General features: G+C 40.6%; 1 protein-coding gene across 3 annotated transcripts in view; it reads left to right on the forward strand.

Moving 5' to 3' along the window:
* Positions 1-7,444: 7,444 nt before the first annotated feature.
* Positions 7,445-17,467, forward strand: part of LOC146507459 (whirlin-like) — a 65,510-nt gene continuing 55,487 nt past the window's right edge. For 2 of the 3 annotated variants that reach the window (XR_014877126.1, XM_085179541.1), the window contains exon 1: positions 7,445-8,530. Coding sequence is in view for 2 of the 3 variants with exons in the window: in XM_085179541.1 (XP_085035667.1) it covers positions 7,841-8,530 (690 nt within the window). In the remaining variant the exon portion in view is untranslated. The remainder of the gene's footprint in view (positions 8,531-17,467) is intronic. The other variant, XM_085179542.1, reaches the window with a different exon arrangement.

The raw sequence follows: 17,467 nt of genomic DNA on the forward strand, positions 1-17,467 counted from the left end.
GCATGAGGGTTAATAAACCAGACTCATTTGAATATGATGTGTAAATTGATTTTGTCCCGTCTGCAGTGGCAGACGAGTGAAGGTTGAAAGTAGGACACAAGTGCAAGCAGCGTCAGATGCAGGTAAACTTTATTAAACCAGTAAGTGAAAGAAACAAAAATGTAGCAGGCGAGAAACAGAAGCTAAGGAACCTAAACTGGGAGAAACTAACAAAACACAGAACAGTGAAACTTCCCTTTCTCTCAATGTTAAATATTTAACTGTTACTCTACATCAGGGGTCTCCAACTCCAGGCCTTGAGGGCCGGTGTCCTGCAGGTTTCAGATATAACCCTGGGTCAACACACCTGAGTCACATGATTAGTTTGTTACCAGGCCTCTGGAGAACTTCAGGACATGTTGAGGAGGTCATTTAGCCGTTTGAATCAGCTGTGTTGGATCAAGGACACGTCTAAAACCTGCAGGACACCGGCCCTCGAGGCCTGGAGTTGGAGACCCCTGCTACGTGATAAAGAAAAAGCTGCTGTGACAAAGAAAGAAATCTGTTAGCACGACTCTTTGAACTTAAATTGCAAGAAATAAATGTGTAAAGTTACAGAAAAACTGTCCACTTTTGTTGTTGTTTGTTTGCTTTTTACTGCAGTTGTAAAAAAACAGACATGTCTATACTGTCTCCGCTCCTTCTTTGCATGAAGCCATGCTGCTGCTCACATGTCACACTTTCACATTCTCCACAAACTCTTCACATGTCAGTACATTTACATCTCTGTCTTCCACCACACTAACCTGTCAATCATCCTTTCCAACTCTGAAAGGAAGGCAACTGAGTGTAGGCTAGAACTGCATGTAGTGTCCATAGTGTCCTTTCATGGAAAATAACTGGATGCTGGGCAAGGTTAAGTCACCCCATAATACGGCCCACATCCTGAAAAGTACAGAAAGTACAGTACCGTGAAATATTGGTTATTTCTCCTGAAATTACCATGAGAGTATCCAGTACTTAAAACTGCTTACAACGTACTTAAAATGAGTAATTACTAAATACTATATACTTAGTAGAGATGGACCGATCCGATATTACGTATCGGTATCGGTCCGATACTGACCCAAATTACTGGATCGGATATCGGTGAGAAATAAAAAATGTAATCCGATCCATTAAATATCAAAAAAGCACCTCACAAAACTTGCGACACGGCGTAACTCGGCTCATAACGTAGCACGTAGCAGCAGTGTGCATCACGTGATAGAGCGGCTGTGTGTATTTGTAGCCTTACTAGCAAACCAGCATTTCATCTATGAGGACGTTTTCCCAGAGAGAAGTAAAGCAAGTGTGTAAGTTCATCTCTGAATGTCTGTAAAGCATTCCCACGTTAAGCTTAACAACACATATATGGAGCGACTGCCTCTCTCTCTCTCTCTCTCTCTCCTGCTGCTGCTTCAATCGTGAAACTGCTTAATGATCAGCTGATCGGCTTTTCTGTCGCGAGTCCGTCTCTCTTGTTTGTTTTTGGCCCACTTCTCACCAGAAAGAGGAAACCAGCGGCTGAACAACAGCAGCACGTTTAAGCTTGATATGCTGTTGTTAGAATTTATTTACAGTTTTTCTCCATTGGTTTGGCTCATTTCTTGAAACAGAAATTACATTCTCAAAATAACATGGACAAACCTCCAAACCTCTTGGCAAATGTTCAAAACAGAATGGCATTTCTCATTCATTTTATCAAATGGCAAATGCCTTAGTACATGTCTCAATTGTCTCAGTGCATCTTTGCAAATGATTAAGTACAAGTAGCCTACAGTTATACAGTTAGCCCACATTTAGCACATTTTCCAAATGAATAGATCTTGTAGATCTAAACTGATTAGTTGATTCTCAGTCTAATGATCATTCCCTCCAAAACATGTCAGCATGATTTCATTGTATAAGTACTCGCATGCACAACCGTCTGTTCAATTGTTAAAATTGGTCAAGAACATAATGCCATGAATACCAAATATGAATTTCTTTGAATATTTGATAAATTGATGACAGTCATTGACAGTCAGGTGAAACTAGGTGTCACACACAGGTGTGTTCCATGATTGTGTGCTGCCAAACACAGATATATAGAGCTTGACCAGAGCCAGTCCGATCTCTGAACATGGATAGACAAGGCAAAGCAAACGGACAAGGGGAAGTTCTTCCTTAAGGAAGAGGAGGAAGAAGAAGAAGAAGAGGAGGACTGAGAGGAATAGGTGCTGTGCTGTCCCAAATGAAATTCGGGCCACAATTATAGACCATGTCATAAACCATGGCCTCACAATGGCAGAGGCAGGTCGTCGAGTGCAGCCTAATGTGCCTCGTTCTACAGTCTCCTCCATTATCCAAACCTTTCGCAGGGAAAACAGGTATGTACTCTATGTAATCTATGATGGAATTATATGTTGTATAGGACAGGGCACTGTGCGTGAGGCAAAAAATGTATAACTTACTGTAGAGATTTTGTGTGCATCTGCCTACAGTAGTAGGTCTATACTAGCAGGTGGAGAGGACTAGTGGAATGTTTTGATACTAAATATGACAAGAAATATATTGTACAAATTACTGTAAACTATGGAATTACATAATTTATACAGTTTAGAGAAGTATTCCAGTCACTGTGCAGCGGGAGAATGAGTACAGTGAACACTGAATAAGTCCTTGTTTTTTGATTTTGTGTTCATACAATTTACTACTGTAATGTACATTTTCTTTTTACATATGTATGAAACTTTCTTTGCGTGTGAATAAAAAATGGTTATCATTTCCTTGGTAGTGTGAGTGCAATCTGTGATGTCAAACCTTGGAGGCTACTCTTTTCTGTGGTATATTGTTGGTCCTCTGCCATAGTGACAAAACATCTAAACATTTTGTATGGCAGTACTCACACAATGCCAAAGGGACGATGCATTTTGGGGGCACTGACTATTCAGATTAGAAAGAAATGTAGTTTTGACACATGAGTGAACTGTTTTAGGGGAGATATGAGCTTTTGCAGGTGGACCATGTTGTTGTGATCAACCATCCAGGTTTATTTTGACAAAAGCACCAAGAATGATGAGAATGTCCGATCTGTGTCGAGAAATGAGCCAAAGCTATTGAGAAGGATCTTTGCTATTTTGGAGACACTGACTGTTTAAATGAGAAAGGGATTTAGATTGAAGCCTGAGTGAACAGTTTTGGAAGAGATATGAGCTTTTGCAGGTGAGCTATAGTGTTGTGCTAAACTGTAAGAGTGTTTTGCCAAATGATCTTAGAGTTTTGAGAATGTAATTTCTGTTTAAAGAAATGAGCCAAACCAATGGAGAAAAACTGTAATATTACTTTCTACACCAGGATCCTTTTCTAGCAGCTGACCGCTGGTAACTGTGCAGGGGCGGATCTAGCAAAGTGTAGCCAGGGGGGGCGATAGGGCATGAACAGGCAAAAGGGGGCACAAAGACATACTTTTCTTTCTTATTCTCATTTAAAATATCTAGCTTTTAATAAATAATTATCTGACTCTTACACACAAAGTTTTAATCTGATGTAAAATATATAGAAGTCCATTACTGTATATAGTAACTGTTAAGTCTAATATAGTAAGCTATACTACTTTTTCCTTCGGGAAGATACCATCCGTGCAGTCTACAATTCTGTTGAAGAAAGATGTTGAATCTATTTAATTATTCTTGAAAAATAATTTATTTTTGTGCATTTTCCCCCTGCATCAAATTAATTTTGATTACATCGATTAAGCATCATGAGGTGGAGGGTGGTTCCCTTTTTTTTTTTGCTGGGAGTTTGCAACCCTATTAGTATAGTACTCATACCAGAATAGGGAGGATGGAGCAGGTTTAAGTTTATTAGATTGATCAGTATTGCTGAACTATGAAATATTTTGGGCGCAGTGTATTTTTTACATACAGGTTTAACAGAATAGCTTTAGTGTTGTTATTTATTTAAACTTGAGTATAAACTTATACAAAATGCAGCAAGATATTAAAAAAACGTTTTACTGATTAAAAAACACACTATATCGGATTCGTATCGGTATCGGCAGATATCCAAATTTATGATATCGGTATCGGTATCGGACATAAAAATGTGGTATCGTGCCATCTCTAATACTTAGTATAATGTGCGTCTCCTTTCCTGTAAGATACCTGTTATTTTAAATAAAACACCTTGAAATGACATTTAATTACAGGCTAATTACACTATTGTTGACAGGTTGCATTATAAAGTGCTATAAATTGTTTCCTATCACTTGCACATGTATCACTTGTGATGCCTTTGTTGTCACTGGCTGTTAGGTACATGTTGTTGAGATGTTTTTTCATAGACTACATACAGATTTACATGGATGCTCATGAGTTTAGAATGAATCCACTGACAAATAAAAGCAGGCGCTGGTGTGTGGACGCCACCTTGTTGTCCTGCAATTTTAACTACAGTGGCCTCTGTTCCAGATAACTGTGCTTTTATGTGATAGTACAGAGCAGTATGTTCACAGTTAGTTATGGTCAGCAGATTAGACCCTGCAGGCTCCATCACGTTGGTCAGCTAAGAAATGAGTCAGCTAAAGAAGTGCATGGAATTTAGGAATCATTATTTTTACTGGTCAATTAAATATTTCACTGTACAGGGTGGGTCATTTATATGGATACTCCGTAATAACATGGGAATGGTTGGTGATATTAAAGTCCTGTTTGTGGCACATTAGTATATGTGAGGGGGCAAACTCCTCAAGATGGGTGGTGACCATGGTGGCCATTTAGAAGTCGGCCATCTTGGATACAACTTTTGTTTTTTCAATAGGAAGAGGGTCATGTGACACATCAAACTTATTGGTAATGTCACAAGAAAAACAATGGTGTGCTTGGTTTCAACGTAACTTTATTCTTTCATGAGTTATTCACAAGTTTCTGACCACTTATAAAATGTGTTCAATGTGCTGCCCATTGTGTTGGATTGTCAATGCAACCCTCTTCTCCCACTCTTCACACACTGATAGCAACACCGCAGGAGAAATGCCAGCACAGGCATCCAGTATCCGTAGTTTCAGGTGCTGCACATCTCGTATCTTCACACCATAGACAATTGCCTTCAGATGACCCCAAAGATAAAAGTCTAAGGGGGTCAGATCAGGAGACCTTGGGGGCCATTCAACTGGCCCACGACGACCAATCCATCCATGTGTCACATGGCCTTCTTCCTATTGAAAAAACAAGATGTATCCAAGATGGCCGACTTCTAAATGGCCACCATGGTCACCACCCATCTTGAGGAGTTTGCCCCCTCACATATACTAATGTGCCACAAACAGGACTTTAGTATCACCAACCATTCCCATGTTATTACGGTGTATCCATATAAACGGCCCACCCTGTAGTTTATTTCAGGAGGGAGGTGTTGATGTTTGTTAGAAATACAGAGAGAAACAGACACCAAGGAATTTAAGTTTCAAGAGAGACATGGGACACGTTGTCACTGAGAGAACACCTCACCTGTTCACCGTGTTGACATAAAATGAAAAGAGTGTAATGCCCTAACATTTACTTAAAAAATATTTCTACTGACTTTGTCGTTCTTCTCTCACACAAAAGTAAATGTAGTATGTAAATATGTTCTAACCAAGCACTGAGCCATTAACCTACGACCTCAGGTTGGAAACAAAAGTATCAAATACTGTTGCAAGGATTATTAAAATGCTGAAGATTTATATACACAACTGCACTGGCCACTTCATTAGGTATGAAAACAATACAATCTAATCACCAAATCACATGGCAACAACTCAGTGTGTTTGCATGCATGTAGACAAGGTCAAAACAGCCTATTGATATTCAAACCAAGGGTAAGAATGGGGAAGAAAAGTCACTTCAAGGACTCTGAGTATTTGCATGATTGTTCAGATATACTGGAATTTCCCCCATAACCACCTGAGGATGTGTGAAAATATTCTCTTGTTGGTGTGGATGTTTGCAGCAGGAGATGGTGATCACAAATCTTAAATGATCTCAAACTGGTTCTTTGAACATTTAGTATTCAAATGGCATCTCATGTCTTGTCTGAGGAAAGTTTCCAGCTCCTTGTTGAATCGGACCTTCAAAGAATTAAGACTCTGAAGAAAAAAAGGGGTCCAGGCCTGTTTTCTTACTTGCTTGGTCACAGAAGGTTCCTCTGCCAAACTCTCATTTCATGTTGTTGTCTGTTGTCCTTTGAAAGGAGAAAGCTTCAGTGTGCTATCCTAGCTCACAAAGTTCAGTTTGATGTTTTTGTTTTTAATTAAAAAGGTTAATGAACCTCACCTTGTCTGTATTATTAAATGCTCAGGTGAGTCCTGCAAAGGTTGATTGTATGTATCAATGTATAAAATCAAATAAGAGGGAGAAAAGTTCTCATCACAGTGTTTTTTGTATTTCATATAAAAAGACAGTTGATTAGTAGAATATTCATTATACACAAATGACTTCAGCAGTGTGAAATACCTGGATAACAAGATGAAGTTACTCCATAATATGGCCTGTGTCCTGAAAAGTGCAGCTTACTTACACTGAATGGCTACCCTAATATTTGGAAATATTGTTTGGTTTTCCTTAAATTACCATGAAATTACTACTTAACATTATTTACACTATAGAACGACTTACACTGCGATTTGTGTCTCCTTCTCTGTAAAATGCCTGAATATTATAGGCTAACTGAACTCCCTCCTTTCCTTAGTGGTGACCTTCTACTCCCTGAGCTTCAGCCATCCTGCTGTTGTTCATTAACACAGAAGCAGCTGAAACCGATTTAACGACCCTTGCTGCTGCTTAACGGACCAGATCAATATCCCAGAAGTTTAACTGACTTTTTCTTCTTTTTAAGTGTCAGCCAATGGAAGTTTCTATTCATGTCTTAAACGTTTATTGCTGTCTAATAAACAACAAATGAATAAATTTACCGTGATCAGCCACTATGTGGAAACAGTAGGCGGTTCACATTTATTCTGTAGGATCACACAAGGAACCCGATTTCATGCCAAAGTGGCTTTTATGATCTTTTGTTCACCTGAACGAGTCGTGCTGTGCTGTCAGCGTCCCCTCAGCAGCACAATAGTGCAACACAAATGTTTGTGAGACAGTCTTCCTCTCATGAGGAGGCTCAGCTTAGAAAACGCTTTAGTTACGCCTCTGAGAGATATTTGCTTTATCAGCTTAAAGACTGATAAGTCGACACCTACTATTAAATGCATGTGGACGATCAACCTACACGTCGTTTTTAATCAATCTCGATTGGACAGAGCAGGGATCTGTTTTTGTTCATCAGATCGTCTCATCTACACTGTGACTAAAATATTAGGTAATGAATTGCCCAACATAATAATTTAAATAAGGGTGAATAGTGTTGTCAGTTTCTTAGCAACACACACACGCGCGCACCTGCGTCATTTCCTATATAAAGGGTCAGCGCGTTGAGTTCAGCGCTCCACTCTGCGCGCTGAGTTCGCGGGGAGGATCGAGCTGCAGGGAAATGAATCAAATGTTGGAATGAGGTGCAGTTAGATTGTGTATATTGATAAGGAGAGCTTTCCGTGGACGGCGGTGGAGCTGGCGTTGTGCATGGAATAAAACACGCGGGGACATATTGCTTTGTTCAGAGCCAGATGAATACGGGCATCGACTGTGGAAATGTTTGGTTTCGCGGTGACACGTCGTGTGCGGGGCACTCGCTGAAACTGTCTGATGCGCGTTTCAAGTTTTACTTTTAAGGAGGAGTGCCGACCTGAGGTGGATCTGATCATAGTCACGGTCAAACCTCGCATCTGTATGACGCTCTGTTATGTTGTAGGATGAGCGCTGACCTCGAGAGCGTTTCGCTCAACACGTCGTTGAACTCGATCGTCTTGGGCGGCCGTGCGCTCTCGACAAACGTCCGAAGGCTGCACAAAGCTCTCAATGTTCTGCTCAATGACCGGGAGAGAGAGCAGTTCATCCACTGTCTCAATGTTTACCACGCCAAGCGCAACGTCTTCGACTTGGTTCAAACTCTTAAAGTGATTCTCAACACGCCAGACAAACGGCACCTCTTGCCCATGTTGCGCCTGGTCATCCCGAGGTCCGACCAGCTGCTGTTCGACCAGTACACGTCCGAGGGGCTCTATCTGAAGTCGGACCTCATCCCCAGCAACGGCATCGCAGAGGACTTTGTGGGTGAGGTAGATTCAGCTGCCAGCTCCATCCCTGAGCAGGTCCTGTCGTCGGACGGTTTAAGCGCAGCTGCTGAACTCTCCGCGTGCGTGGTCCCGCCGTTCTGCGTGGGCCCTTTCGGAGATACGCGCAAAGTGACCCTCACGCGCTCCAGGAGCCACGAGGGTCTGGGCTTCAGCGTTCGAGGTGGTTCAGAGCACGGCGTGGGCATCTATGTGTCGCTAGTGGAGCCAGGCTCATCGGCTGAGAGAGAAGGACTGAGAGTCGGGGACCAGATAGTGGCCGCTAATGACATCCTGTTTGACAATGTCACTCACATAGAGGCGGTGAAGGTAGGACTTCACGCAAATGCTGGCGTTTATGAGTGTTGTGGTGTGTGCACTGCAGGTTTAGTGCAGATTCAAAGCGTGTGTGCTGTAGGCAGAGAAAGCACGCATGACTAAGGAGGCACTGGGCCATGCACGGCTGTCCTAAAAACACACTCGTTGTTTCACTGCTGCTTTCTGTGCGAGCCCTCGGGTCCCATGCTAAACTACCTCTAGTTTAACTTCTTATTTATTTATTTATTTTTTCTTCTACACCACTTGACATCTGGCTGCAGGCAGGGAACCAACATGAACTAAAATGTAAAGTAGACACGCTGAAGTCCTTCAGCCTTTGTCAAAATCAGAAAATAGCAAGTAGTGCTTTCATGATCCATACAGCAGGAATCCTGATTATTCTGAGGGAACAACGTGGGAATACTACACTGCATGTGGAGATAATGTGCTTCACCACACAATTATCTAAAATTAGATGCAGTACAAACAACACTTTGTGATCCTTCACTGGAGCCTGATCAGGCAGGCTGACAAATTTAACCCCCAAAAGATATTAGCTATAGATTTAGATTTCAATTTGCATAGATTTTTTTTTTTATTAAACTAGTCTGCAGTTTAGTAAAGCCTTTTAGTTTAGATTTTTTTTTAATTAAAAATATTTCTCACATCTAGTTTAGTTCAGTTTTAGATCATTTTGACTTGGATATACTTCAGGCTTAGACCTACAAACTGTTTGGGGTAACAACATTTTGGGTATGGTTGCTATTGTTCCCATGTAATGCAGTCAATGATAAAAAAAATATGTTATGAGCTTTTTTATCAATTTAAAAACACTTTAGCAGCCATTGGATTTTTTGCAATCAGCTGGTTTATAATAAACAAATCTCCATGGCAGTTTTGCATAAGCAAAGTGTTTCTATAATAAATGCAGACAAACAAGCACTGACCTTATTAGTTTTTGTCTGTACATGGCATTAGAACAAGTCAGGATGAAAGAAGAGCAAAATGTAACCTCATCTCTAACATCTCGAGTTGTTTCCGTTTGTTTGACATTGGACTCTTTTAATTACGCCATCTCGGTTGCTGTCACTTATTCTGTAAACTGCTGGTCCAACTGACCCCAGTTTGACCAGCTCCTCCTCCTGTGGATGTGGATGAAAATAATTTGTATATTATTGAAAACTAACTTAGTGGAAAGATGGACACAAATTGCACCCAGACCCAAGTGCAAACTTTACAGAAAAACCACATTAAATAAATCTTTGCATCACTTAAAATCCATCGTACCTTTTAAAACTCTGTAGGTTGTTGTTGCCAGATTCTAAGATTTTGGTTCTTGCTTCACGCAGCAGAATCACAATGTGGAAGATGAAAAGATGTAGGAGGAAAGTTACTTAAGCTGAATGAACAAATATGGACTGTTAAATTATTCTAGAAGTTCATGTTTTATGCGCTGATGATGGTGAATGATTTTATGACCTTGTAAGTTTGAATGGCACTCTACTTTCAGATATCTTCTAAAAGAAACGACTCTTTTGTGTGGAGGTAAAATGGCTCAGGTCTTGGGTAACATGTTGTTTAACAGAGAAAAGGACACTTATACCTGCCTGTGCAAGGGTCAGTGAATCATTTCAGCAAGAGCTGAACAGCTCAGACTTCCCAGAAGCAACGTGACAGTACACCTGCTCACACTGGCAGAGTGTAAAAATGATTCGAAAAGGTTAATTTTGCATTGTTGCAAAATACAAATATACAGAAAGGTGTTGTTTGAAATGTGATTTTCTTTTTCCTGTATTAGTGTGTCCTCAAATATCAGGCTTTATAGGACTGCTTGAATTTTCATAAATTACAGATACTTATTCAGTTGTATTAATTTCATGTTGAAGTTTTTGAGATACTTATGTTCAAACGTAGCTTCAGATTTTAAAATGCTGGAATTCGGTCCATTTAAAAACATGCCTCTGGCAAACTATTTGAAATATGAAGCTAAAATTTCACAAATCTGTATGTACGGCCAAATTAAGGACATATAATAATTTTATCTTGGAGTTTTCTGAATTGTTAGCTAAGGCTACGTTCACACTGCAGGCGAAAGCGCATCAAATCCGACTTTTCTGACCCTATGCGACCTATCCAAGGGCGTAGATTTGGCATGGACGGAAGGGACGTGTCCCCACCAATATCCAGCGATTATTGAATTTATCCCCACCAATAATTTGATCTCATCGAGTAAAGAAATCAAACCCGATAGAAAGAAGAAGAAAAAAAAGATCTGTCAGCGTCTCATTCACCCAGCGGTGCAGAAAGAGTTCAATTACGTTCTCTACTGGAGTCCTGCCTCATGTGACAAATATGGCCAATGTGATTGGCTGAGCCTTTCAGGGAGATCTGTTTAGTTTTAGCAGCGGCAAACCTGCGCTGCGAGGAGGAGAGGAGGATGGCAGCAAAGAGGAAGAACCTGGATATAAGAAAGTATTTTTCAAAGAAACCTGTAAGTCACTTAAAGTCAAGTTCACTCATAACATGTGTCACAATAACGTTACAGCTATGCTCGGCTTTGGCCCACATCAGTCTAAAACTGTAACCATGAATAAGGTGTTTTGGAAACTAACTGCACAACAGCAGCACTATTAGTTCTCTCAGTCTCAGAGCAGCATTTTTGATTGAAACTGTCAGAGAAAACGGCCTCGAGCAGCCAGGATATTAGTTTACAGAGGCTGTGCCACGTCCACCAGGAGAGACTGGACAGTATAGATGTAAAACAAATATGCCAGCAGTTTATCTCAGTTAATGAGAGGAGCAGGCATGTGTTTGGCTCCTTCACATAGTGGACATTGAGTTGTTGTGTCCATGTCTGTTGCTGTAACAGTAGTTCATGTTTAGAATAAAACATCCCAGCTCACTGACTTGATCGGGGCAATAGTGCCTGAAATGTTGCATAATGTTGCTGAGAGATCTGTTACTTTGTGGTAAACTTAGACGAGTAGTTTTATGGACAAAAACCAGCAGGTCATTCAGTGTTCCCTTAGTGCTGATGTGTCAGAGATGTTGGTGTAGTATAACTGAAGTAATGATGTTAAGTCCTTAAAGTCATATTCTTTTATTGTCATGACTGTGTTTGAAGCTATTTTTATTTTTGTATGACACCTGATTTATATGGAATATGGCTGAAGTAAACTAAAGCCTAAAATACTTAGTCAGTCATTTGTTTAATAGTAATTTAACATATAAAACTATGAATTGTAATTTTAAATGATTTAAAAGCATGTAGAATAGCATATGTAGGCAAGTATATTTCTCCTTTTATCAAGAAGCAAAGACAAAAAGGAAAAAAAAAGAAACAGGGCAGAGTTCGGTGGTTGAATCATCCCCACCAACGCCACAACCAAATCTACACCCTCTGTGACCATCTATCCGATCATGGTGTGACAGTGTGAACGGCACAAATCCGATATTTTCAAATCCGATCTGGGTCACTTTCATATGTGGTTCTGAATTCGATACATATCTGATGTTTTAGAAAGCTGCTGTTTGATGGTCATGTCGCATTAAATCTGTCTTTTACGTCACTGACACAAGACAGACGCCGATTATCAGCGCCGGAGAAGACATCGCGAACGCTTCCTGACCATCCAGTGAAACTGTTGGGAACAACGTTGGAGAAACGTGAACATTTTATTTGTACTGTATAATCTGCAGATTCTGACAGAAATCTGCAGCTATCCTTTGAAGCAGCGCTCCTCTAAAACAGCAATAAGGATCATTATTAGGTTATTTACATTATTATGGAAATAACAAAATAACTTAAAGCAAAAATTGGGAAACGTGAAGTCCGAAGTCTTTATATTAAGGTCATCAGTCAAACAATACTGTTGCTCTGGGTCTAAACCGAGCGCGTTGTGTGTGACGTCTTCTTTTGTGCATGCGCCGCTTTGTGCGTTCACACTAGAGCGCGTTTGCTGTCACATTTTATTTGTAGTGTGAATGAGCAGACAAAAAAATCAGATTTGATCAAAAAATCTGAATTGAGCATCAAGACCTGCAGAGTGAACGTAGCCTAAAACTGCGACTAAATGTGACAGCGTTTAATTCTTGATTGTGTTAATATCACGGTTGCTGGATCCAATCACGAGCTCGGTCTTATGCTTGATCTAATCTTGTTGCTGTAGTGTTGAGGATGTGACTTTCTCTGACCAATGCCTGTCGTTGTTGAAGTTGATGTCACAGCCATGATCCATGCTCCAATCACATACAACTGCAGATCTGTTTGCTATAGCCAAGACTCTACACTGAACTGTCAAGATCCATTGTTTAATGGTAGTGACACTGCAGTCCTGGGCTCTGTTGTTCCATCGAGGTCATATTCCACTAAATTAAAACCACAAAGACTGGTTCAACTCTAGTGAAGGTTAAACCAGCCCAGAAGCACAGGAACAATTTTAAAACATTGTTGGTGCATTTGCTCCATTTTATTTTACCGACAGGTATCGTTGTCCTGGCAAAGACTCATGCAAGAAGCATGATTCACCACTGCAGACAACACACATCCACTGCTGTAGAGTCCAGTGGCTGCATGTTTTCCTTTGTGCTTGGTGATGTAAGGCTTTGATGCAGCCACTGGGCCATGGAAGCAAATTCCACGAAGCTATTTTTGCACTGTTCTTGAGCCAAGTTTGATATTTATATGAAGTTCGGAAGTCTGTAGCAATTGATTCTGCAGAAATGATAGTGTCTATGCCCTCGGCTCTATCGGTTACCAGCAGCTGTCCTCTAGATGCACTCGGTAACTAACTGGATTAAATTTAGTAGCTTGGTAGATGAGGCCCATCCTCTGACCGCCTGATGTACGATATCAGGACATGCAAAACAGTCTCTTGGAGCCACATGCTAAACCCAACAGGAAGTCAGGATTGACACTTACATATGAAGTAGCAGTGCCTGGTTTCACAGCCAGATCCACCAGGTCCTTCTACTGTTTTGTTTCAAAATAAAATAACTAAACTTGGCTTAAGGTTTCAAAACCAGAACTTAGTGCTACTGCGGCTGCCACCATCTTTTATATCTAGTCTGTGGCTATTAGCCTTTGTAATGTAAATTTGTAGAAATCTATTACATTTTTCCCACATTTTACATATTTTCTCTATTTTAAAAATGTCTGGGTGGGATTCTGTAAATTCAAAGATTTAATCCCAGTCACACACATAACTGGATATAATGCTTACTCACAAGGGGCTGTGGGTGGAATTTTCTCTCTTGTGTTGTAGGATCTTTAAAGCAGAATACAAAATGCCTTGAGGCGACTGTTATTGTGATAAAAATGTATTAAATTTAATTACATGTAATTAGCACTGGTTCTAGCACAGATAATTTTTATAGAAAGTACAACCTTATAATATAATTTTAGTGATGTAGACTAGTGTAATTTTACAGTATTGTTAGCTAATGAATAAGGATTCAGGGCGTGTAATATTATTTTTTGTGCGACCCATTTTCATAAAATTCAGATCAAACTGAGGTCATTGTACTCGGCCCTGAAAAGCTTAGAAATATGGTATCTAAGCAGATTCTTACTCTGGATGGCATTACCTTGGCCTCCAGTAACACTGTGAGGAACCTTGGAGTCATTTTTGACCAGGACATGTCCTTCAACGCACATATTAAACAAATATGTAAGACTGCGTTCTTCCATTTGCGCAACATCTCTAAAGTTAGAAATATCCTGTCTCAGAGTGACGCTGAAAAACTCCCTGAGCCTGGTTCTGCTGGAGGTTTCTTCCTGTTAAAAGCGAGTTTTTCTTTCCCACTGTCACCAAAGCGCTGCTCATAGATGATTGTTAGTTTTTTTTTTCCTGTTTTCTTTGCATTATTTACCTGACAATAGGATGCAACTTGAGGCAACAACAGTGCATTTGGCGCTGTATAGATAAAATTGAAATTCCCCAAATTGAATTATTAGAAAGTGGGATTTATGGTTCCACAGACGTAGCTTGTTTCCTGTCCGCTCCAGGGACTGCCTGTCTGCATGCAACAGCTCTGTGCTCAGCTCAACAGCACTGAGACGGCACATTTAAAGGTTTTTAATGATATTCTTTGTCACGATCCTTTTGACCCAGAGTTTTAGTTTATTTTGATGTTTATGGTTTGTTTAAGTTCATTAGCTTGTTAGGTTCCCTTTGTGTTTTCAACCCCTGTTAAGTCTCCTTTGCCCTTCATGTGTTTCATGTCTGTGTGTCTTATGTTTCCTGTTTTATTTTGAAGAGATCCTGTGTTCCTATGTTCAGTGTGTTCAGTTTTACTCTCCCCTTGTGACGTCGTTATGTTCATGTGCATCAGCTGTTTCTCCATGTGTTCCCACTTCCCTCATTTTCCTCCTGCGTGTTTATTAGTCCGTGTGTTTTCAGTCGTTCCTTGTCAGGTCGTCTGCTCGTCCACTTCAGGTTTCCCTGTCAGTTCACCATGTTTAAGGTTTTTTCATGTTTTAGTTTTAGTTCCCCCAGTTTAGGTTATTGTTTAGTTTCACCCATGCTCTTTGTTTGTATTTGTTTTGCCTTAATAAACTGCTCGTTTTCTGCTAATCCAGGTCACGTTTCACATTCTGTTTTTGAGTCTTTTTTGCGACACATACAGTCTGCGTCTGCCAGACTGTGACATCCTTTTAACTCTAGATTGTGGCAGCCCTGCTGCCCTCTTGTTGTTGGACCTGACAGCAGCCTTTGGTCGATCATGATATCCTGCTTTCATGGCTGGGATCATATGCTGGCCTAAAAGGGTCTGCTCTTCAGTGTTTTTGGTCCTACTTATCTGGAAAAACCTTTTATGTCAACATGTGCCCCCACAGCTCCAAAATAGCCCCTCTTAATTACGGTGTACCTCAAGGCTCTCTTTTAGGTCCTGCCTTATTTGCACTGTATATGTTGCCACTGGGGTCTTTTTTCTCACGGTAAAAAATTTAATTTCACTGTTTTGCAGATGACTTGGAGATCTATCCATCTTTAAACGCAGGGACAGACTCACTTGATCTGTTATTATGCTGCCTTGATGACATCAAACAGTGGATGTCTGTAAATTTTTATTTAAATTAAAACAAAACAGAAGTTGTCATATTTGGCACTGTTACGGATTCAAATATTGAGGATGGATACAAGAGGAAAACCAAAAATAACCACACTGGTCCGGCCGGGTCGAGTCAAACGATGATTTAATGAACACACACGTGGGAGATGGACACCATACAGCAGACAGCATCAGATCTCAAAATGGTGGAGCCTTGATCAAACTCTTATAGCCTCTAGTGGCCCCCACCTAATCATAAAAGCCTAAACATTCACATTCTTTCTCTCACACAGCGCCTAAGCTACGACCTTGGCTCCCTGTTCATCTGCTCCTGATGAGATGGGGCAGTATGCTCTGTTCTCTTCTAATCCGACAAATAAGGCGATGACTTTCTGTGAACAGTATTTCTTATAACTCAGCAGTATAATGCATCATAAAACAATATCATTCATTCACAATAATTCAGCAGTCTAATGTAATGCAGATCAGTTTACCAAATGTAATAGTTCTCACCTTCTTCTAATTCAGGAGAATAATGCAAACTAAAACTACATAATAATTCACAATCTTTAATTAGGGTCTAACATGGCATAAAATAATATTATAATCCCACAATTCCCCCTGATGAGCTCTTTAGACTTAAAGAGCTCACTTACACCCTGCAATCCCGTGTTGCCGGGTTCATTTCTCCTTACCCCTGAGGCCCTTTGTCCCCCTGTTGGGTGAACCATATGTGAGATGACCTCTGTGTTTGCGCAGTTCAGATGCAAGAAAAACTTTTATTACAACAACAACAGTAGGTACAGATGAGACTCCCATCACTCCCCAGTTCTCCCACAGCTTTATTTCGGTGCTACCTTATACCCTCCAAACGTACTCAGACTAGAACCTCTGTCCGAGGAGCTTTTAACCTTTATTTTATTGCTGTAGGCACCAGTGTCTTCCAGTCGGGTGATCCTCTGCTCTTGTTTCCTTCAACCTCAGGGGTTAGACAACCCTTCAGTCGTTGCACAGATCAGGGGATTATTCTGCCCCGATTTCAAACAATGATCTGTGTATTCTGGGATCACAGCTGTGTTCCCCAGGAAAAGGAACAGGAACGTGTTCCCCTTTCGCCCAAGAGCCTCTCGAACCTTGTTGGTCTGGTGTTCCTGGATTTCCGCCAACCCCTTCATGGTTATTGCTGTGTTTATGGGATCCATCCTTTTGAGGTGACTAGCTGGAGCCCAAAATGCCATGACACTTGAACCCAGTTGGTGTTTCAGCAGTCACCGTGTCTGTCTCTGCTGCGAAGGATCCTCGTATATCTGTGACCTCGTCTGGTGTCTGTTCCTTTCTCTGTAAGAGACAGAAAACCAAAACACCTCTCTTCCTAGCTCTAACAATCTAATGTTGCTGTCTACTGATCTTTTGGTGTTCAGAATTGGTTTAGAACATTCAGAATGTCCCAAGGACTTATCCTAATTTAGTGTATGTGTGTGTAAGCGTGTTTGCATTTAGCCCGCTGCACTGGCATTTCCTACACTTTATCAGTCCGGACTATCGCCGAACTCGGTTTATGACCTTCAAAAAACCGAGTGCCAACTCATTATAAGCACATTTGCAAGGTGTGTATGAAAATGATTAAAACCACTCATTCTAATAAAAGACATCAAAAACAAATCAGCCATTTTTAATTCTAACATGTGTCCCCCCCTTTTCACAAAAATCATGTGTTTCCTTCCGCCTACCATCCCACGGCTTCCTCTCCAGTGTGGTACTCAGCTTCTCGTGAACACAGGCATTTTATCTTCTAAACGCTATTCAGTTCATTTCAATGATTAATGCTTAAGCATGGAAATAATGATTCATGCTTCTCACGGGTTCTCTAAAAAATCTGGAAACCTTTTGGGTCAT

The sequence above is a fragment of the Neolamprologus multifasciatus genome, chromosome 12 (genome assembly GCF_963576455.1).
Source record: "Neolamprologus multifasciatus chromosome 12, fNeoMul1.2, whole genome shotgun sequence".
Classification (NCBI taxonomy): Eukaryota; Metazoa; Chordata; class Actinopteri; order Cichliformes; family Cichlidae; genus Neolamprologus; species Neolamprologus multifasciatus.